The 24,274-nt window shown below is 36.2% G+C and overlaps 1 protein-coding gene across 1 annotated transcript in view; it reads right to left on the bottom strand.

The window, feature by feature from the left end:
* The window catches only part of UVRAG (UV radiation resistance associated), a 318,729-nt gene that overhangs the window by 171,179 nt on the left and 123,276 nt on the right, over positions 1-24,274 (bottom strand). The window contains exon 7 of the mRNA XM_027083424.1: positions 6,700-6,805. Coding sequence (XP_026939225.1) covers positions 6,700-6,805 — 106 coding nt within the window. The remainder of the gene's footprint in view (positions 1-6,699; positions 6,806-24,274) is intronic.

Genomic DNA, 24,274 nt, shown 5'->3' with positions numbered 1-24,274 from the left:
CCATAAACGCAATGTTAAACACTTGAAATTAAATCAATGTAGTTCACCGTAGTAACAGAATCAAGAAGAAAATGCCATGATCATTTATTTCAATAAATGCAGAAAAAGCATTTGACAAAATTCAACATCCATTCACGATAAAATTCAGAAACTAGGAATAAAAGGCAACTTCCTAAAGCCAATAAAAGGCATTGCTAACATTATATTTAATGGAGAAAGGATGAATGATTTCCCCTTATGATCAGGAACAAGTAAAGGATTTCCATGTTTATCACTTTCATTCAACATTGTACTGTATGCCCTAGCTACTGAAATAAGGCAGAAAAATTAAAGCGCATAGAGCATTCCAAGTTTGCAGGTACAATTGTTTATATAGAAAATCCCAAGAAATCTACAAAATAACTACTAGAATTTAAAAGTTAATATAACAAGATTGCAAGGTGCAAGATTACTAAATTAAAATGAATTGTATTCTTATATACTTGCAGGAAACAAATGAGAAATAAAATTTCAAAAACAATCCCATTTGCAATAATGCCCAAAACAAACAAGCCTCCCATAAAATACTTAGGAATAACACTAATAAAAGATGCCCAGGGGCTTCCCTGGTGGCGCAGTGGTTGAGAGTCCACCTGCCGATGCAGGGGACACGGGTTCGTGCCCTGGTCCGGGAAGATCCCACATGCCGCGGAGCGGCTAGGCCCGTAAGCCATGGCCGCTGAGCCAGCATGTCCGGAGCCTGTGCTCCGCAACGAGAGAGGCCACGACAGTGAGAGGCCCACATAACGCAAAAAAAAAAAAAAAAAAGATGCCCAGAACCTCTACATTGAAAGCTATAAGATATTATTGAGATAATTAAGGAAAAAAATCAAAATAAAAGAGACATATGCCGGGACTTCCCTGGTCGTACAGTGGTTAAGAATCTGCCTGCCAATGCAGGGGGCATGGGTTCGAGCCCTGGTCCGGGAGGATCCCACATGTTGCGGAGCAGCTAAGTCCGTGAGCCACAACTACTGAGCCCATGCTCTAAAGCTCGCGAGCCACAACTACTGAGCCCACATGCCACAACTACTGAGCCCACATGCCACAACTACTGAGCACGCACACCTAGAGTCCATGCTCCCCAACGGGAGAAGCCCACGCACCACAATGAAGAGCGGCGCCCGCTCTGCACAGCTAGAGAAAGCCCATGTGCAGCAACAAAGACCCAACGTGGCCAAAAATAAATAAATAAAAATAAATAAATTTATTAGAAAAAAAGGGAGACATATGCCATGTTCATGGATTGGAGAACTTGATATAGTTAAGACTGCAATTCTCCACAAACTGATCTATAAATCCTAATCAAAATTCCAGTAGGCTTTTTTTTTTTTGGTAGAAACTGATAAATTCATTCTCAAATTCACTTGTAAATACAAAGAACCTAGAAACCCACAGGAATTTTTTAAAAGAACAAAGCTGGAGAACTTACTCCATCTGGTTTTAAGACAGCAAAGCTATAATAATAAGGGAGTTTGTTACCTCACTTATAAAAAAACTTGAGATGGATCATAGATCTAAATGTAAAGCCCAAAACTATAAAATTTCTAAAACAAAACACAGAAGAAAACTTACGTGACTTTGGGTTAGGCACAGATTTCTTAGAAAGAACACAAAAAGCCCTAACCATAAAATAAATTAAAAAAATACACTGGATTTCATCAAACTTTGAAACTTTTGCTCTTTAGAAAGCATCACTAAGAACACAAAAAGGCAAGACACAGACTGGAAGAAAATACTGCCAAAACACATATCAGAAAAAGGACTTGTATCCAGAAATGCGTGCACACACACACACACACACACGCATGCCCACACAGTCTTTAACCATAGTATGAGAAGACAAAAGTCCCATTTAAAAATGAGGGAAGGGACTTCCCTGGTGGCGCAGTGGTTAAGAATCCGCCTGCCAATGCAGGGGACACAGGTTCGAGCCCTGGTCCGGGAAGATCCCACATGCCGTGGAGCAGCTAAGCCCGTGTGCCACAACTACTGAGCCTTCACTCTAGAGCCCGCAAGCCACAACTACTGAGCCCACACGCTGCAACTACTGAGGCCGTGCACCTAGAGCCGGTGCTCCGAAACAACAGAAGCCACCGCAATAAGAAGCCCATGCACCACAACGAAGAGTAGCCCTCGCTCGCCGCAACCAGAGCAAGCCCACGCACAGCAACGAAGAGCCAATGCAGCAAAAAATAGATAAATAAATGTATGTTAAGTTTAATACATAGCGAGACGGATACCTGTATATACCAGCTCTGTCCACTGAGAGGGCTTAGAAGCACTTACAACTCAGAAGCAACAAGCACACCTAGTGCCCAGATCTTGTTTCTAAATTCCATTGTTCAATGAAAGGAACAGGATTCCTAGGAGAAATGGCTGATTCTAGGGCTGAGACAGGGAAAATACCTGATGAGTCCAGATCACATAGTGCCAGAAATTAAGAACTTGCTTTAAAAAACAAACGAACAAAAAGGAGATGAGGGCATGTCAAAAGGACACAGAACCCATCCTGAGAGAGCTCTCAATGCCACAGTTGAAGCAAGGAAATAAAGAACATCGTATCAGATTGTAACCTAAAGTATAAAATAAATAGATACAAATCCATACTGATAATTAAACGACTGAATAAATAAATGCCTGGAGGGAAGAAGGGACAAATCTTCCTCACAAAGTACCCAAATAATGTGTGTAGATAGTCTCCCTTCCAGGAGGTGGAGCTTCAGTCCCCTCTTCTGGAGTGGAGGCTGGGCTTAGAATCTGGCTTTCAAAAAATTGAGCAGGGAAAGGGAACTCTAGAGTGCATAAGCCTGGGAGACATCACCTTAACCCAGTGATCAAGGTTACTATCAACAGTGATTCGTCATGGTGATTTAAAAATAGGAAAGAATGAAAAACTGTCAAAGATCAGAGAAGCCTAGGAAGTCATGATGACTAAAGCCAGTGTGGTGTCCTAGACTGGATACTGGAAGAAAAAAAGATATTAGAATCCAGTCTAATCACAACAAAACATCAGACAAACACCAATCAAGGGATATTATATAAAACAGCTGACCCAGTAATCCTTAAAACTGTCAAAGTCATCAAAAAAATCAAAGTCTGAGGAATTTTCACAACCAAGAAAGTCTAAGGAAGCATAGCTACTAAAAGCAGTATGGTTTCCTGGATGAGATCCTGGAACAGAAAAGGGACATTAGATAAAAATTAAGGAAATCTGAATAAAGCATGGACTTTAGTTAATGATGACTTATCGATACAGGTTCAATAATTACGACAAATGTACCATACTAAGGTAAGATGTTAATAATGGGAGAAACTGGATGTGGGGTTTACAGGGTAACTCTCTGTACTATCTTTGTAATAATTCTATAAATCTAAAACTGTTGTAAAATAAAAATGACATAGTGGAAACACTGGCGAAACCTGAATAAAATCCACAGCTAATAGTAATGTATCAATGTTAATTTCCTGGTTTGATGATATACCAAGTTGTATGTACCATGTCAAATGTAACATGGCTATACAAGAAGTTAACATTAAAAGAAACTGGATGAAAGGTGTATGGAACCTTTCTGAACAATCTTTACAAGTTTTCTGTAAATCTAAATAGAGTTTTTCTTTTCCTAATGGGCAAAAATATTTAAAATTACACCTCTTAAAAGATAACCAATAAAGATATGAAAAATTATCATAATAGAAATACAATTATAAAACCAAACTAAGGAAGCACTATATACCCAATAGCTAAAATTAAAAAGACCGACCTCTTAAATGAAATGCACAAATCCCTGAAAGACACAAGCAACCAAAGCCTACTCAAGAAGCAGCTAACTTCAGTAACACCTCAACTATTAAAGAATTGAATTCCTAACTCAAAGCCCACAAAGAAGACTCCACATCTGGGCCCACAAAGGCCCAGATGGCTTCACCGGTAAATTCTACCAACCTTTAAGAAATAATTCCAATTCTACACTTACTCTTCCAGAAAACAGAGGAAACACTTCCCAATTCACTAGTTGTGACCAACATTACCCCAACAAAACCAAACAACGAGGTGGCAAGAAAACAAAACTTCAGATCAATATTCCACCTTAATATAGATGCAAAAATCCTTTACAAAATTTTAGCACATTGAATCTAGAAATATACATAAAAAGAATAATTCATCATGAACAAGAGGGGCTTTCCCTAGCAATCCTAAGTTGGATGAACATTCAAAAATCAATCAATGTACTTCACTATCATAATACAAGAGAAAAACATAAAATTATCTCAACAGATACAAGGAAAGGCAATTTGACAAAATCCAAAACACTTAAGCAAAAATTCAAAATGACAACAGCAGAAATTTCCTAAAAAACATAACGCCAGAAAATTATGTTGGACATTGACGAGAAGATGTCAAAGTTTCGAAAGTCATCAAGTATGAACCCAATTTCTTCTAAACAGTTAATTACATTTGATCTTAGAAGGTAATCTGATTTCTTTACACATCAAATATGCCTTCTGACTGTATTTATACTTAGACTAAAATTAATTCTTATATATTGAAAATGCTTGGGTTGAAGTATAATTGGGCCAATTTGGAAAGGGAATGAAGAAAAAACTGTAGTAGTAAGGGCTTCTAATTTCCTACAGGTAAACCTTACAGCAGATAACAAACAAGTACCTGGTATTACCCTCTGAAAGGAGACAAGGAAACCAAAATTTCTGTCTCTATTTGTCAATGATCATGGGAAAGTTGCTTACTTTCTTTAGGTCTCATTTTCCTGTTATTTTAAAAAGAGATTACACTAGATTCATCCTTAAATTCATCAAATATTTAATGAGCTCTTACTGTGTGTCAAACACTTTTCTAGACACTGGGAAATACAGCCATGAGGAAAAAAAAAATAGACAAAAATCCCTCTCCTCACAGAGTTTAGAGAGATAGACAAATAAAATTCATATGTGAAGTGTATAGCATGTTAAAGGGTAATAAATACTATGGAGAAAAACAAAACAGGGAAGGGGACAGAAGGTACTGAGGGGAGTGTGGTTTTAAGTGAGGTTATAAGGGAACTAGATTTCTAGGTTCACTTTCAGTTCAAAAATACAGTGATTTTCTTATATGTTGACTAGGCCGCATAAAAACACACAGTGAACCTCTGAACTTGACCTCTTTAAACTCATACATTCTATCACCTTGCTCTGTGTGTCACCACTTATATTTTAGAAAAATAGGATTAAACATACATTTTTCCATACTGAGACAAAACATATGCTGTCACTTAATGAAATAAGTAATTTCCCAGTCTTGCCTTGAGAGAGGAAAATAAGAAAAAACCTAGCAGTTTCTCCCCAAAGGCTCTAAAAATGTGGTATTTTTGTACACTACAGAAAGGATTAAAATTAGCTATTTTTTCTCCTCCTCCAATATATCTGTGGCCTGGAGTTTGGTCCTTTACTGGACCTAAGTTACAAAAGGAGGTGGTTTAATAGCTTCTCCAAAGTGGAAGATTTTCCATAGGTGTGAAAAGTCGTATGAATAAAAAGTGTCACTACCACAGTTATTGCAGCTACCATATTTTGTATGCCTGCTACGTGCCAGGTACAGCACTAGCCATTTTACATATTAGACTGAACTATATGACACTGCCATTTATAGGTCAAAGTCAGCAGTTTTATATAGATTAAATACTTTATCATCCATTAATTTCAAATTCCACGAGAGAGAAGTCTGTATAGGTTAATTGCAATGTTGCTTTCTATAGTTCATCCACTGAATTATTATCTCAGACAAATCTTACAGATAATGGAACTTTTGTTTGGGGACATAAAGACCTTCTGCCAAGTTGACAGTGCTGTGAACGACAGCTAGAAGATACTGCCTATCTATGGTATCGAGTTTGTGCAAACAAATACTTAAAATTTTTCACTTCGGACTTAATTTGAGGATTTGAGTTTTAAGTATCATTATCTATAGCAAAAATTTCATCAAAAGCTATCATTAGCACTGTGACTTCATTTTGAGAAAAGTTCCATTTATTAGTTATACCCACTATTCTGCTTAAAAAGACAGAATCTTCGTTCCAAAATTAATATGTTTTTCCCCACTAGGAAGAGTATAAAGCAACCCCAAAATTATACTAATATCTTAAATCTGTCCATTTGGATTGGAATTTCTATTTCTTTGGAAATACCTCATTAAAAGAATCTTTCCCCAAAGAGAACACTGTCCATAAACTAACCTATTAAATTCAATCCAAATAATTTTAAATTCATCTTTTAAAAGCAGATCAGTATCTACAGTTTATTATTTTTTTTCTTCTGGCAGCTATTTTTCATTCACTATACAGTTTATGTCTAGAGTTCACATTTATAAGATATTAATAAAATAGATTTTGATTATCTTCTAAGTAATTGTATGCAATCTAAAGTTTCAACTAGCATAAAAAGGCAGGCACTTTGTATGTTACACTATTAGCAGATAGGAAAGTTTATTTATAACATTTAAATGCCAACAGAAGTCTCAGTGAAACATTAAGAGGAAAAAATAAAAAGAAAGAAAAAACTACCTGAAGTTTTTTTGGGGAAAAAGAGGGAAATAAATACAAGAAGAATACGGTGATCACATTTAGAAATCAACTAATTTAAATAGGTTAATATATAAAAACCTACCAGCTCATTGCTTGTAGATGTGAGTCTTAGTTTTTCTTCAATTTCCTTTCCAATTTTCTGAACAGTTACCTGAGTCTGTTTAATTGCACACTGGGCTCTATGAAGCCTAGAAATAAAAGTTGTAGAAAAATTTAAGTGAGTTAACTATAAACTCAACACAGAGCCACAGGCATAAATGGAACAAAACGAGGACAAAGTTTCCAGGATAAAGAGAATTAATAATGAACTCAACTGATGATTTCACAATTCTCTAGCATATTTACAACAAGGAAATAACAAGAGTCACGATATGTTCTAAAACACCCTTTCTATACCCATCTGACTGTCTGTGATGTATTGAGAGCTAAAATGAAGAACTCACAGGAATCTGAAAGAGACCTTAGAAAATAATCTGATTGAACCCTATCATTTTACAGATGGGAAACTGAGGCCCAGAGAAATTAGCTACATTACTAAAGTCACCAAAAAACCCCACTGCTATGAAGGCTATTACTTGATGGGTATCCACAAAGAAAAAACAAATTAACAATAGTCCCAAGTTAAGAAGACTGAATTAAAGCAGCAGCCCCTTTGAAACAAGGAGCATTGAAAAAATTAACTAGTTTTCTTTTTTGCTTTAATTATGGGTTTGTGTTTTTCTTTGTCTCTTTGTCTTCAAGTATAGCTTATATATTTTGTATACATGTACATACTAAAAATGGTCAAATTGTCTTTATTCACAGGTAACATGATTTTCATGTAGAAAATCATTAGGAATCCACAAAACAACTATTAGAACTAATAATGTCACAGGATACAAGGTCAACAAACACTCAGTTATATTTCTATATATGGGTCAATAATTTCACAGTCACAATCCCAATCCCAACAGGCTTTGTTTTTGTGTGTATGTGTGCTTCTTTTTGTAGAAATTAAGAAGTTGATACTATAAATTACATAAAAAAACAAAGAATCTAGAAGAGATAAACCAATCTTTAAAACTGCCAGATTTCAAGACTTCCTTTTTTATAAAGCTACGTAATCAAAACAATCTGGTACTGGCATAAGGATCAAAAAACAGATCAATGGAACAGAATAAAGAGTATAGAAACAGACCTACACATATATGGCCAACTGATTTTGGACAAAGGAACCTAGGCAAATTAAAGGAAAAAGGAAAGTTTTTTAAACAAATGGTGCTGGAACAGTGGGTAAACACAGTTGCTGTGAGGTAGGGAATGAATCTCATTCCTTACCTCACAGCAGAAAAAAAATTAATTCAAGGAGATCATAGTAAACATAAAAGCTAGAGTCATAAATCTGTAGAGGAAAACACAGAATCTCTTGCAACCTTGGGGTAGGCAAAGATTTCTTAGAGAAGACACAAAAAGCACTAACCTTAAAATTAAAAATGGATAAATTAGGCACTGCCGAAATAAAAAATGTCTTTTCATCTAAAGATGTTGTTAAGAAAATATAAAAGCAGTCCATGGACTGGGAGAAAATATTTGTAAAACATTAATTCGACAAAGTACTGTGCCTGGAGTATATAAAGAACTCATACAAACCAGTAACAAAGAGACAACCCAATTAAAAATGGGCAAAAGAGTGAAACACTTCACAAAAGAAGATATAAGAAAGGTCAATAAGCATAGGAAAAGGTGCTCAGAATCTTAGTCATCATGGTAATGAAAATTGAAATCGTAATGAGATAGCATTTCACACTTGTTAGAATAACTAAAACTAAAATGACAACACCTGATGCTAGCAAGGATGTGCAGCAACTGAAACTTGCATGCATCGGTGATAAAAGTATAAAACAGTATCATCACTTTGGAAAACTGTTTCTTGTAAAGTTATACATACATCTAACCTATGACCCAGTATTTCTACTCCTTACCATTTACTCAAGAAATACAAAAACACGTCCACAAGAAGATATGTATAAGAACGTTCATAGAAAACAATCCAAACGTCCATCGAACAGGAGAATTAATAAGCAAATTGTGGCATATTCATACAGCGAAATTCTACTCGGCAATAAAAAGGAACACAACACTGATATACACAACAATATGAATGAATCTCAAAAAAACATTATGCTGAGTGAAAAAAGCCAGGAACGAAAAAGTACATACTATATGATTCCATTTAAACAAAGTTCAAGAACAGGTAAAAGCAATGTATGGTGACAGAAATCAAGAGTGGCTAGCTGCCTGGGTGAGGCAGGACTGACTGGTAGAGAGCAAGGCGAACTAAGGAACTACCTGAGGTGATGGAAATGTTCCATGTCTTGATTGGGGTGAGGCGCACAGGAGGATACACAGAACTTAAACTTGAAATCTAAGTATTTCACGGTATGTAAATTTTACTTCCGACTTTTAAAACTGGCCAACTGTCCTAAACTGAAAGTTATCCTATATATGAGGACGTTAATTTTATCAGGGAGTTGATGGCATCAACACCTCTGCCAACATTATTATTACGACACCTTGCACTAAAAATATTCATGACATATTCTGCACTTTCAGAAGTTGCCTGATAGTTACTGAGGATTTCTTAGGTCATCTAAAAAGGAGCAAATCTTATGAGATTACTCGTGAGAGCAGTTCTTCTGCAACTTCCTCAGGACTCCAAAGGAATCCGATAGAGGAGATTATCCTCCATCCTACTGCCTCCTGCTCCGGGTGTGAATTCGTACACACTCTCTTGATGGCAATACTCACCTACAAAGGTAATGCTAAAGAAATTTAAAAGCAAGGAGAGGACCTTTGTGATGTGGTCCCCACCTCGTTTCTGATATGCTTACTTTGCACGCGCAATTCCAGCAATGCTCAACTACTAACAACTCTCCCCAAACACGTCATGCCATTTCTTCCTTCTGTACCTTTCAGTGAGCTGTTCTATCTGACCACAAGCTTCACTCTCTCTTAACAGATAAGTATACTCCCAAACCCACTAACAGGCAGCTCAAGCATACCTTCTTCTTCAAAGGCCTTCCCGACTGTTCCAGACAGGTAGAGGCACTTCTTCCTATGGAGATCCACAGCATCATGTATACAACACTAACAAAGATTATAGAACCACATTTTACAGCAACTGCCTATTCCCTTGTCTATTTCTTTACTAGATTTCTGGGAAAAAAAAAAAAAAACACTCATTTTTTTCATTTACATTCCCAGTACTTAGCAGAGAATGTGACACAAAGGCACTCAAAATATACTGCTGACTGAAGGTCGACTAATGCCTGCATATAAAAGTACAGTCCCAAGATTTTGATTATTTTTACTGATATCAGTGAAAGACTAAAAGACTAACGTACTAGTTTTCTATATCTATAATTTCAAAATATATTCGAAACAAAAATCACATAAATTAAAGACCGTTCACTCTGGCAAGAAACAAGCAATTTCTACTAAAAATGTTATCAGAATTCTAATTTGATAGGCATTATCGACCCAAAGTAGAAATTGACAAAATAGCCTGTTACTTTGAAAGGAGGGAAAATGCTGCCTAAAACTCACTCGAGTACTATGCAAACAACCTTGTCAAATGGTAAAGACTCTAAAAATAAAAATGATTCATGACCATAATTAATGTATGACTTCAACTATTTGGCTCTCACTGCCCCAGACGCTTTCTGATCTTACCTTAGGGGCTTAAAACACACAGACAGAGTCACATTTCCTCCAATCTTCAGTGTTATCCAAATAGACTTTCAGAGCCCCTGCTACATCAAGACAGAGCTAATAACGTCCCCCTTTCAAGCTCAACAGGAGAATAAAAGTTTGAAGTGTTTAGACTTTTAAACATAACATGGGACATCCTAACTCCCCTGGGGGTGAAGAGGTGAAGGACTGACAAGAAAAGAAACAACTGCCTTACCTCCAAACCAGCTAGCCAGTTTCAGAGGAATGTTTCTTGATTTTGCAAACTATAAAATGGTACTATAAAGAAACATAAATCATCCAGTCATCTGGGTGATTAGTCAAAACCAACACTAACACCCTCAAGCTGAAATAAAACTCATCATCACTGGTGTGGGGAGGATCAACTAGCTATCTGATAGGTATTCTGGTTATAGCAAATTCATGCATATTGGATCAATATGTTTTGAGATAACAGTAAAATTGAAAGGGGGTTTAAAATAATGCTTTGCAGCTAGATATTGCTGTGAATGTAAAGATACACTGAACAAAAAAGTTATGTCAAATGAATATTGAGACCATACCTATCAGATATTAATAATAATCTCAGTAAAGGAGAAGTGAGGAAACAATTTTTGCCTACTTAGTATTGATCATATCACATCTGAATGCATTCAATTTTAAGATGATGAATGACAAATTAGAGCACCTAGAAAGTCAGTGAAGTATAGCTCCCTATGGCTGGCAGGGAGAGATTAAAAGGGAAAAGAATATATAGGAAAAAATAGGATTCTATTGAGAGAAATAGATACCTTATCATTAATGAGTTTGTATTCCATATGAAGGAGCTTAGATTTTTATTCTGAAGGTATTAGGAAACCATTAAAAAGTTTTAAGCCAAGAAAGATTTAATGACATATGCACTTTCTTCCTATAATTAGGTGACTGGGATACAGAGAAACAAGACTGTAAACAGGAAGGCTAGTATAAGGTTATTTTAACAGTCATAGCAAAAATTCAGGCATTGTCTTAAATTAAAATAGGAACAGAAAGGATGATGTAGATGTGAAAAGTTAAAGATATAAAAAATGATGCCTGAAAATTACCAACATCAAGAACGCAAGAGAAGACATCACCACAGATCCTATGGACATTTAAAGGGAATTAAGGGAAATTATGAACAATATGTCAATAAATTTAACAACTTAGATGAAATAGTTAAGTTGCTTAAAAACCACAAGTTTCCAAACCAAACAAATGAAATAGAAAATCTGAATAGTTGTTATCAGTTAGAGAAGCTAAATTTATAATTAAAAACCTTCTCACATAGAAAACTACATTCAGATTGCTTCACTGGTGAAATACTAGTCTTAACAAAAACCTTTCAAAGAAGAAGGAACACTTTTCAATTTGTTTTAAGAGGCCAGAATAACCTTGATACCAAAACATCACAAGAAAAGCAAATTACAGACAATACAAAAATCATTAATAAAATTAGCAAATCAAATCTAGCAATATATGAAAAAGATAACACATCTTGATGAAGTGGATTTACCTGAGGAGTACAAGGTTGATTTAACATTTGAAAATCAACTGTGACAGAATGAAAGAGAAAAAACATATTATCTCAAAAGATGCCCCAAAAAAGCATTTGATAAAATTCAATACCTGTTAATGATTTAAAACAAAAATCTCTCAACAAGCTAAGGAAAAAGGAGAAGTTCCTCAATCTGATAAAGGGTTTATACTAAAACTCTGCAGGTAATACTTAAGATCAGGAATAAGAAAAGATGTCTACTTTCATTACTCTATTCAACACTGCACTCAAGATCCAAGCCATTGTAATAAGGCAATTTTAAAAAGTCATAAATACAGGAAAGGAAGAAGCAAAAATGTCTACTCACAGATGCTATATGACTGTGTACATAGAAAAAAATGTTTTAATCTATAATCAAACTAATAATAAACTTAGCAACATTGCAAGATTCCAGGTTAATTCACAAAAATCAATTGGTATTTTTATATAGTATCATCAAATAACTAGATGTGAAAGAAAGACCTGTACACTGAAAACTAGAAAACACTGCTGAGAGAAATTTTTTAAAAACCTAAACAAATGGAGTCATGTACTATTTCATGGATTGGAGGTTAAGAAGTCAAGTCTCCCCCTAAATTTATCTAGAGTCAATTAGTCCCAATCAAAAGCCTAGCAGTCTTTTCTTTTTAATTGACAAGCTGACTTGAAAATTGATATGGAAATAGAAAAGTCCTAGAATAGCCAAGAAAATGTTAAAGAACAAAGCTGGGAGAATTACACTACCAGATTTTATGACTTATCATAAAGCTAGTTTATAAAGCAGTAGTAGTTGCATAAGGCTAAACAAATAGATTGATGAAACAGAAATCAGGATATAGACATAGACCTATTCAATCAATTTATATTTTGATTAGGGAAAGAAAAGCTTTGTCAACAAACGACACTAAAATAAACTGGATATCAATATGGGAAAAAAATGAACCTTAAACTCTACCTCACATCATACATAAAAATCAATTTGAAATGATCAAAGACTTAAATGTAAAAGCTAAAACTATTAAGCCTCTAAAATAACATGTAGGAAAGTATATTCCTGACCTTGGGTTAGGTAAAGATTTCCTAAATAGGACACAAAAAGTACTATCCATAAAATAAAACCCTGATATAGCATACTTTATCAAAATTTAAAACTCTCATCAAAAGACATTATTGAGAAAATGAAAAATCTAGTCAGAGAGTGAGACAAAATATATATATGTATCTGACAAAGGACTTGTATTTCTAATGTGTACAAAGAATTCCTACAACTTAACAATAAAAACCAAACCCAATAAATAAAAAAGGGCAAAATATTTGAACAAACACTTCACAAAAGAAGATACAAGAATGGCTAATAAGCACATAAAATGCTGCTCAATATCATTAGTCATCAAAGAATTAAAAATTAAAATCAAAATGATACACCAGTACAAACCTACTATAATGGCTAGAATTTACAAAACAATACCAAGTGATGTCAAGGAGTAGAGCAATTGGAACTTTCAAACACTGTTGGTGGGATTCTAAAATTGTATAACTACTCTGGAAACTGGTAATTTCTAATAAATTAAATATACACCTATTATATGAGCAGGAAGCTCCACTCTTAGGTATAAGAGAAATGAAAGCATGTGACAACAAGAGACTTCTTTTTCTTCCATTTTTATTGAAATATAATTGGCATACAGCACTGTTTGGTGAACATCCATCATCTCATATAGATACAAAATAAAAGAATAACAAAAAAATTCTTTTTCTTGCAATGAGAACTCTTAGGATTTACTCTTAACAACTTCCATATATAATAATACAGCGGTGTTCATTATATTAATTACATTGTACATCACATCCCTAGTATTTATTTATCTTTCTAACTGAAAGTTTGTACCTTTAGACTACCTTCATCCAAATAGCCCACCTCCAACCCCTCACAAAAGTCTTTTGGAAAGATATTCTTAGCAACTTTATTTATAACAGTCAAAAAGTGTAAACAACTCCTGGAGATGCTGTGGAGAAAAGGTAACCCTCCTACACTGTTGGTGGGAATGTAAATTGGTGCAGCCACTATGGAGAACAGTATGGAGGTTCCTTAAAAAACTAAAAATAGAGTTGCCATATGCTCCACTAATCCCACTCCTGGGCATATACCCAGAGAAAATTCAAATTTGAAAAGATACATGCACCCCAGTATTCTTAGAAGCACTACTTACAATAGCCAAGACATAGAAGCAACCTAGGACAGATGAATGGATTAAGAAGATGTGTTTGGGACTTCCCTGGTGGCGCGTGGTTGAGAATCCGCCTGCCAATGCAGGGGACACGGATTCAATCACTGGCCTGGGAAGATCCCACATGCCACAGAGCAACTAAGCCCGCGAGCCACAACTACTGAAGCCCACACGCCTAAAGCCTGGGCTGCGCAACAAGAGAAACCACTGCAGTGAGAAGCCAGCGCACTGCAACGAAGAGTAGCCCCCCCTCACCGCAACTAGAGAAAGCCCGTGTGCAGCAACAAAGACCCAATGCAAACCAAAATAAATAAATTAATTAATTTAATTAAGAAGATGTGGTACGTAAATACAATAAATACAATGGAAAATTTCTCAGCCATAAAAAAGAATGAATAATGCTATGGACCTAGAGATTATCATACTAAGTGAAGTAAATCAGACAGAGAAAGACAAATATCATATGATACCACTTATGTGTGGAATCTTAAAAAAAAGATACAAATGAACTTATTTACAGAAACAGACTTGAAGACATAGAAAACACACTTACGGTTATGAAAGGGGAGGGGATAAATTTGGAATTAAGAGATACACACTCTATATACAAAAAAAACAATGAGGACCTACTCTATAGCACAGGGTAAACAGCTCAAATGTCCATCAACAAGATAATGCATAAGCAAATTGTGGTATATTCATAGAAAAACCACTCACAACAATAAAAAGGAACAAACTACTATCTATACTACAATATGGATAAATTTCAGAAGTATGCTGAACAAAAGAGTATACCGTATGGTTCCATTTATAAGAAGTTCAAGAACAGGAAAAGCTAATAAATAAGGAGGCAATAAGAAAAGTGCTTGACTCAGCCAGGGGTGGGGACAAGGGTGTAAGAATGACTGGCAAAGCGGTATGAGGGAACTTTCTGGAGAGTGAAAAATATTCCATATCTTCATGGAATGATGACAATGTGGGTGTGTATATCTGTCAAAACTCATCAGACTATACATTTACATTCTCTTAATTTTATGTTGTATGAATTGTACTGCAAAAGAAAAAAATGATCACTGGTGTATGGCTTGGGGAACCAGGAAAATGGTGATGTCATTTATTGAAAGGGTGAACAGGGATGTGCAGTTTGAGAAGAAAGTTCTGCTTTCAGTTTGAGGCGCCTGTGCAACATCCGAGAGGAGGTGTTGAGTATGGGTTGAATACAAGGATCTGGAGCTCAGGAGACAGATCTTGGCCGGAGATAAAAATATGGCAATCATTAGCACACAGATGGTTATTAATGCTACGAAAGTAATGACATCATTCTGGAAGACTGTGAGAATGAGAGAGAACAGAGCCTAGAACAGAATTCCGAGGAAAATCAATTTTTAACGGATTAGAAATAAAGAAATAAAAGGTGCAAAAAATTCTGACCCAGAATTCCAGAGAAGTAGAAGGACAGCTGGGAGAGGTGGTGTTACAGCAGTCAAAGGAACAGAATGTCTCAAGGAAGTAATAATCACTGTCATAAAATCAAGTAACCTGAGGCCTAGACAGTATCTACAGATTTAGCAACAAGGACTTGATTAAAACTGTTTCAAATCTTTTCACCTCTCTCTATAACTACTGCCACCATCATCTTCTATCTAACCAGTAGCCTCCTAACTGGTTTCTAAGCTTCAACTCTTGCTCTTCTCAATTCCAATCTCTACTCAGTACAAGTAACCCTGTTCATCATTTGGTCAGTACTAATTGTAGCTTATCTGCCCAGCCTCCAGAATGCCTGCCTTATAGAGCTGTGTCCATAGTTTGATATCACCTACATCACTATGCCTGTTGCAACATGTCAACAATCTTTCTAGACTGGGAAACAGAATATAAAAACTAAAGACTTTGTCCTATCAGCAACACAGTCCAGTACTCCAGGTTTCTCTTCTCACAGGCTAAGAGAGATAGTAAACAAGTTCTCTTTACATTGCAAAGTCTCTAATACATGTCTGCAATTAAATTCCCTTAGAGACAACTATAGAAATATCACAATCTACAAACTTATAATTTAAAAGACTAGTGTTGTATAATATATAGCTAGGCCTAACCACTTTTCCTTTCTTAATCTCTGATTGATAGACATGAAATGTTTTACTCTAGGCTCTAAATAATAGCTAGTGTTAATAGCTAGTGTTTGATTATCTATACAATGCCTTTCATTAGGTAATACATCTAACGGTAGTTAACAGGACTTTCCTGGTGGCGCAGTGGTTAAGAATCCGCCTGCCAATGCAGGGAACACGAGTTTGAGCCCTGGTCCGGGAAGATCCCACATGCCGTGGAGTAACTAAGCCCATGTGCCACAACTACTGAGCCTGCGCTCTACAGCCCGCAAGCCACAACTACTGAGCCCACGTGCCACAACTACTGAAGCCCATGCACCTAGAGCCCGTGTTCCGCAACAAGAGAAGCCACCACAATGAGAAGCCAGTGCACTGCAAGGAAGAGTAGCCCTCACTCACTGCAGCTAGAGAAAATCTGCGCACAGCAACGAAGACCCAACCCAAGCAAAAATAAATAAATAAATAAAATATTAAATTACTTAAAAAAATAAATTAAATAAAGGTAGTTAAAATATATGTACTTCTAGTCATGTTTATAATACCTTCCATCAATGATAAAAGGATTTTTCTGGTGACTGAAAAGGCTATGACCTATAATTTTTTCCACACTAAATACAATTTTCAATATATTTTTTTAGAATTCTAGTCAAATAAATCTAGACACCACAATAGTCATGAATCACCACAGTGCTCCAAACTTCTGACCTAAAGAAACCACAAAATAATACATGAGTATTGTCTTAAGCCACTAAATTTATGGTAATTTATTATCCATCGATAGAAAACTAATACTCTCTTCCAATCCAAATCTTGACTACCTTGCTTTCAAGGCCAGCTCAAATATCATCTCTTCATTATTTCATTTACAGAGCACATTATCACATTAGTCAAGATAATATCTGCACTTTATAAATCTTCAGTCTAATCCTTTATCTGATAATAATCAACACACATTTTAATTTATTCATTCATCCTATCTTCACACTGAGCACTTTCCATGTTGCTAATACTGAGCCTGGTGTTGAGAGAAAAGTCATTGGAGACAGTCTATCTCTCCAGAAACAGACAATTTATTTACATATTCATGCAACAAACACTTAAGTGCCTAAATGCCTTAACACAGTGAGCCCATGCCCTGTGTTAGGTAATGGAAATACAAAGATCAGAGATGTACATCTTATATTCATAAATGCACAAACATTGTGGAGAAATGGGTGTGTAAAAAATTATAATAGTGTAATACTATGATAGAGGTACATATAGGGTAATAGCTGAGCATAAAGGAGGGACTTCTATTTTAGGGGTAGTATCAAGTGGAAGTAAAGTCTTCTAGGAAGAAGTAAAAACTAAGCTGATATTAAAAGTAAGAGTAGAATTAACTAGGTAAAAAAGAAGAAAGATATTTCAGACAAAAGGAGAAGCAAATACAAAAACAGAGAAAAAAGATTGCACATTTTCAAGAACTGCAAGCCTTTAGCAAGGCTGGAGCATCCTCTCATATGCGAGAGGATGGCAAGAGATGAGGGCGTAAAGGTAGACAGAGGTCAGATTATGAAGACTTAGTATATGAGGCTAAGGAGTTTTATTCCCAAGGTAATGGGATAAAGTTTAAAGTGGGAGACCTGACCGAATATATGTTTTAAATTTAAGACTATTTGGGCTGCAGTGTGAAAAGACTAGGGTACTTCCCAGTACAAAACGACCCAGAAATTCCTTTTTGGAAGAGGAAGAATTCAAGTAGAAGTCCAGAAATAGATAATATTTGATAAGGCTATCTGAGTTGTGTGGTCCTCCTCAATAACCCTGGGAGGATGGCTCTGTCTAGAGTTCACATCATGCTCTGATCATCTGTTCACTGCCTCTCTCCAGCACTAGATTCCATACTCCTTGAAAACCTAGAGCTATATCTTAGTGTTTGTGCTCTTGAGCTTCCCCACAGTTCTGGTACAGACTTCAGTACACACACAGCTTCCCTTCCATCCCTCAGGAGTAGGGAGGGGCCTATCTCACCCTTCCTCTCAGACCTTGAAAGCACAGTAGATGATAAACAACAGATGACTATTTTAAGATTTCTTCTGATTCTGTTTTCCTCAGATTCTATGAAATACTTGTTGACCGATAAATTTACTCATGTTTTCTTATAAGTGTATCAAGCATAGAAAAATTCCTGGAAAACTGCCTGGAGAAAGTTTTTTTAAAGTTTGCAAATCACATTAATATTAGAGTACAAATTTCTGATTGTCGAAATTCCTCTTACAGAGTGATTTTTATAAATGAACATAGCGATTCAGATGGGTCTGCTGGGAAGATCTATTACTTCTCATTCTAGATACTACATGTCTGTCAACAGAGTCTGATTTTTTTCTGAGAGTCACATTCCACTGATTATTAACACTGACTTGACTACTGACTAAAGGTTCTACGTCTTTTTTTCACTCAGGCTGTGTCCATATGTCAAGCCTTCCTCTTCTTATACAATTGGTTTGGGAACTTAATTTATCCCAGTTAAATTCCAACTTGAAATTAAAGATGGGCTGAATATATATTCTACCTTTCCAGTCCCCAGAGATCATCTTATATACTGATTCTGCTATACAAAGTAATCACCATCTCTAGAAGCTCCACACTATCATTTCATTAGCTTTCTAAGTTTTTAAGCTTTGCATAAGTTTCTATACCTTTGTTCTAATGCTTAGACTGTAATATCGTAAAGGGTAGAACTATGTCTCCCTTGTTTGCCATTATATCCCCAGCATATTGCACAGTTTCCAACATGCAGTACTCAATAAACACATGGCGAGTAAATAACTGAATGAATGAACATGTTGAACAAGACTAGATAGAAAAATAGAGCCCTATGCCATGCCATTAGAAATTTCCCTCTAGGTTGGTAAGTTATTAAGCAGTTATAAATCTTCCTATCTTTACTATCATCTAGCTTATCCTTCTTATCTTGCTCCCCAAGCTTTCAGTCATAGCTTGCCAAAGACCTTACTAGAGTTATTATCTGGATCTACAAATCTACTTACCCTTTCAAAATGGACACATCAGTCTGAGATAACTTGTTCTTGGGAAAAGCTTATTAAGGGGAAGGGATTTAAGCTTCAATTTGAAGGAAGGGTAGGATTCTGACAATTGTATGCAAGAGAATAGTCATTTAGGGTATTGGGAATAGCTTTTCAAAGTCATTAAGGGAGCAGAGTGCCTTGCATGTTCAAAATAGGAAGTAGGTAGTGTGCTAAAGCAAAGGGCACATGAGAGAATGTCATTGAGTCTGGGAAGGTTGATCAGAGCCAAACTGCTGTGGATTTGGAATGCCTGAGAAATCTTTTGTATCTTCATAACACCTACAGCAATCTTGGACACATGGGAATCACTCAAATACTTGTTGACGGGTTTACTAAATATGACAGTTTCCCAAAAGACCAGAAGTTTACCCTAAAGCCTGCTTCTACATTCCTCTGTCTAGACCATGCACATAGTTGAGAAGAATACACAGTATCATGGTAATGGCATCAAATAAGACAGAACACTACTGCTACTTATGAAATTGAGGAGACAGTAGGTGGTGTGAAAGCATGTGATAATGAGTGTGTCAGGTCTAACCAAGATGTGTCCTCAAAAGCTAACAAACAGGGCTTCCCTGGTGGCGCAGTGGTTGAGAGTCCATCTGCCGATGCAGGGGACACGGGTTCGTGTCCCGGTCCGGGAAGATCCCACATGCCGCAGAGCGGCTAGGCCCGTGAGCCATGCCCGCTGAGCCTGCACGTCCGGAGGCTGTGCTCCGCAACGGGGAAGCCACAACAGTGAGAGGCCCGCGTACCGCAAAAAAAAAAAAAAAAAAAAAAGCTAACAAACAGCACAGAGGAAGCAAAAGTTATAAAACGATAATCAACTCTTTGAATTTCCAATTTACATTTCAAAAACTCACTTCAGGCAAGAAGAACCACAGTTGGCATAAGAGTAGGATAAATCATTCTCAGATTTTTTCATAATACCATCCGTGTGCTAAAATGCAAGTTTAATTTAAAATATATTCATTGTACAATATACTTGACGAAGTACATAAAACGTACTTCAGAATTAGAAACAAGAAAGAGTACAAACTAGGATATGGACAAGGTTTTAAAACTTAAAAGTAATACTATACAGGACTTTATGCCAATAAACTAAAAAGAACAGAAAAAGTAAATGATTTTCTGGAAAACTATTAATTACCAAGTTTTCTCAACAAGAGATTAAAAACCTGAGTAGATTAATAACCACAAAGAAATCAGAAAGGTAACCAAAGGGTAATACCTTGTGGGGGTAGAGGGACTGCAGACCCTGATCGTTTTATAGGTGACAGCTACCACCTAAATCTAAATTACATAAATTGTCTTAAATCATGAGAAAATATAGACAGCTTCTCAATTCATTTTAGGCTAGTGTAACCCTTATGAGTTTTGATATGAACCTGAACAGCACACACAAAAATAAAACTACATGTCTGCGTCACTTATAAAAAACTGTAAAATACAAAATATTAGCAAATCTAAGCCAGTGCTGTATTAATAAATACATCACAAGCAAGTAAAATTTATCGCAGGCTTATACAGATGGTTTAACATCATTTAACATCAAGTCTGTGTAATTCACTGCACTAATAGAACAAAGGAGAAATACTAAACTTGTTCATGAGAAAAATCCTTAGTTATACTAGGCATAGAAACTTTCTTGTTTGATAAGAGGTATCTATCAGAAAACTCCAACTTATATCATAATGAATGGTGAAATGTCAGAATATCAAGGATGCCCTCTGTGGCAAACTGAATTTTCCATATACGACCACAATAATATCTCCCATCCTAGATGGTCTTCTGCAGTGTGGACTTAATATTTCCCCACCAAGAGGCAGAATCTATTTCTCTACTTCTTGAATCTGGGCAGGCTCTGTGACTGCTTCGACAAATAGAACATGGCAGGAGGGACCCTGTGCTAGTTTTAGGGACAGCCCTTAACTTCTACTTCCTCTCTCTAAACACTCACTCTTGGGTAAACCAGGCTCCATGTAAGAAATCCAACTACCCTGAGAATGCCATATGTGAGGAAGCTGGCCATGTAGAGAAGTATTTGGAGATAGAGATGGCTGGCCAGTCTCCACTGTTCTAGCCATCCCAGCTGAGGCACCAAACATGTCGGTGAAGAAGCATCCATATGCCCAACCCAGCTGAACCTTCAAATGACTCCAGCCACAGCTGCCATCTGATTACAACTACTTGAAAGGTCCCAAGGGAAAACAACCAAGCTAAGCTTAAAGACAGCCCACAGAACTGTGAGGATCTGAGGATAATTAATTGTTGTTTTCAACTACTAAGTCTGGGAATGACTCACTATGTAATACTAGAACACTCACTGTGAAGGACTTAGCCAATATAATAAGGTAGTAAAACAAGACAAACACTCTTAGAAAATAGGAGACAAAACTGTTACCATTTACAAATGGTATTATTATTTACATAATATACCCTAGAGAGTCTTTAAAAACTATTAGAATAAAAGAATTCAGTAAAGTAACTGGATGCAAAAATCAGCATGCATAATCTAGAATGCCTCTAATTTCAACAGTTTCTCCATTAGCCTTGCATGACATACTGAACAGACTAATAATTTCAATTGGTGGAATCATTGTACCAGTGCAGTATAAAATATAATTGCATTACCACAAATGCACTGTTTGGCTTTGCTTTTGGCTCACACCCATAGACTGTATCTTTAACCCTGGTCAACCAGCTTGTAAATTTGAATGCTTGATCGCAAGGAAGATGGGGCAAGAAGAATGTATTTGAAGTAGCATATATTCATTCTGAAACTACTGTTTAAATCTCATCACTCTCAGGCCTCATTAAAAATAATCCACTGCCTCCATACAACCTATTCCACCAAAATAACACTTCTGAGTGTGAATTTCACTGTCCTGCACTCAGTGCAGTTTCAAGATGCCCCTTCTACTCCAGGAGTTTCTTCCTAGTATATTTACCTCCTCCTCCATCCTTATTGTATGCTCATATACCTCTCTATGGACCCTCAAAACTCTTCAAATCCAAGAGTTTTCTTCATCCTTCCCTGAAGGCTTCAGGGAAATCACATTGGCGTCTCCTTCTCTAAATCTGTTTTAATGCTCACAGAAAAAAGAATACTAAGTATCTTGTACATTATTTCATTCAGTATGCATATGTACCATGAAGTGTAGCACTTGCTTTCTTCTCAGATCCTCTCCCTCACTGTGCCTAAACTAACAAAGGATTGCACACTTAGCAAGTATTTAATATATACTTGATGATTTTTAAAATATATTTTTAAATTATGATTTGAATAATATTCTTCAACTAATCGGCTTTCATAAGAACAGCATTTAAAAAGAAATTACTAATTTGGTTAAATCCCCCTGTTTTTAACTGAGGTATAAGTGACATGACATTACGTTGGTTTCAAGTGTACAGCATAATGATTCCATATTTGCATATTTTGCAAATGACTACCACAATAAGTCCAGTTAACACCACCAATAGTTACACATTTCTTCTTTTCTCGTGTTGAAAATTTTGAAGATCCACACTCCCCTACCTACTTTCAAATATGCAATACAGTATTATTAACTATAGCCACTGGCTAAATCTTAACAGAAAATGGTGCCGTGGAGCCATGAAAAAAAGACATGAATTTGTAAACCTTGGAGAGAGATTCTGCCTATTAAGATTTTTTTTTGGATCTTGTCAGACACTCGCAGAAAAGTTCAAACTTCCAGGGAAATTAATAATAAAGATATGGAGAAGCATATTAACAATCTGAACAGAAGGATTTGGTTTCAGCAATGTTCTATGGGTTTATACAGATAACAAAAGCAAGGTTAGAAAGGCATATTTATGAAGTTTACTCCTGAATGTAAATCAGTGAATATGCTTCTTTCACTGAGAAAAACTTCCTACAAAAAATACAGCTGTGCTTAATGTGTTTAATGACAGCTGAAAACATTTTGGCTCCAACTCATTTTGTTAATAGAAGGGTAATAACAAGCAGTTCACACTGACAGACTATCCAGAGATGACCTGATAATTCATTATCAGAGTGTGCATCAGAATTACGCGAGATGCTATTTTTTACAATATGTAATGACTCATTCCTGAAACCTTTCAATCAGAACCTAGAATTAAAATGGTAATTATCGGGCTTCCCTGGTGGCGCAGTGGTTGAGAGTCCTCCTGCCCATGCAGGGGACGTGAGTTCGTGCCCCGGTCCAGGAGGATCCCACGTGCCGCGGAGCAGCTGGGCCCGTGAGCCATGGCCACTGGGCCTGCACGTCCAGAGCCCATGCTCTGTGGCGGGAGAGGCCACAACAATGAGAGGCCCGCGTACCACCAAAAAAAAAGAAAAAAGTAATTATCAACATGCCAATATATATAATAAAGTCATAGGATTTTTTAAAAGTACAATTTTTACAAAAATTAATGAATATTGTCTATTTGTGGAACTACAATAGGCAATTTGATAACCTTGGATTTTATAAATATAATAGGTAGTATAGCATAGTGATTAAGTGTGTAGCTGGCAAGTGAGAAAAAAACCCAATATAGTCCTCAAAGGTTTATTCTAAGGATTAATACTTATAAAGCATCTATGTTTTTATCATTTGAAAAGTACTCAAATATTAGCTATGATTCTAATTATTATTATCTTCTTTAAGCCTATATATTTATTCCAGCAAGAATGCCACTATGCAAAGCATTTTGGGGAGTTGCCCACAAAACTTGTGGTATAATCTCTGGGTATCTTCAATAATGGCAAATCTCTATCTCTGCTGGAAGACTTGATAACTGAGAAATCATCAAAATTAATCTGGGCCAAACTTGTGAATTAGATGGGCAACCAGGCTGGATAATCACCTTTTAAGTAAAATTAAAATGTGGTGCTATAAGTAAAGCAATTTTTAAAATGTTGTTCGTTCTAGAAATACAGCTGACCCTGTACAACCCTGAACAACAGGGGGGTTCAACTGTG

This window comes from Aethalodelphis obliquidens, unplaced genomic scaffold, assembly GCF_003676395.1.
Source record: "Aethalodelphis obliquidens isolate GAN/ISIS:26980383/991018 unplaced genomic scaffold, ASM367639v1 scaffold50, whole genome shotgun sequence".
In the NCBI taxonomy this organism is placed as follows: Eukaryota; Metazoa; Chordata; class Mammalia; order Artiodactyla; family Delphinidae; genus Aethalodelphis; species Aethalodelphis obliquidens.
This window is presented reverse-complemented; position numbering and strand designations above follow the sequence as displayed.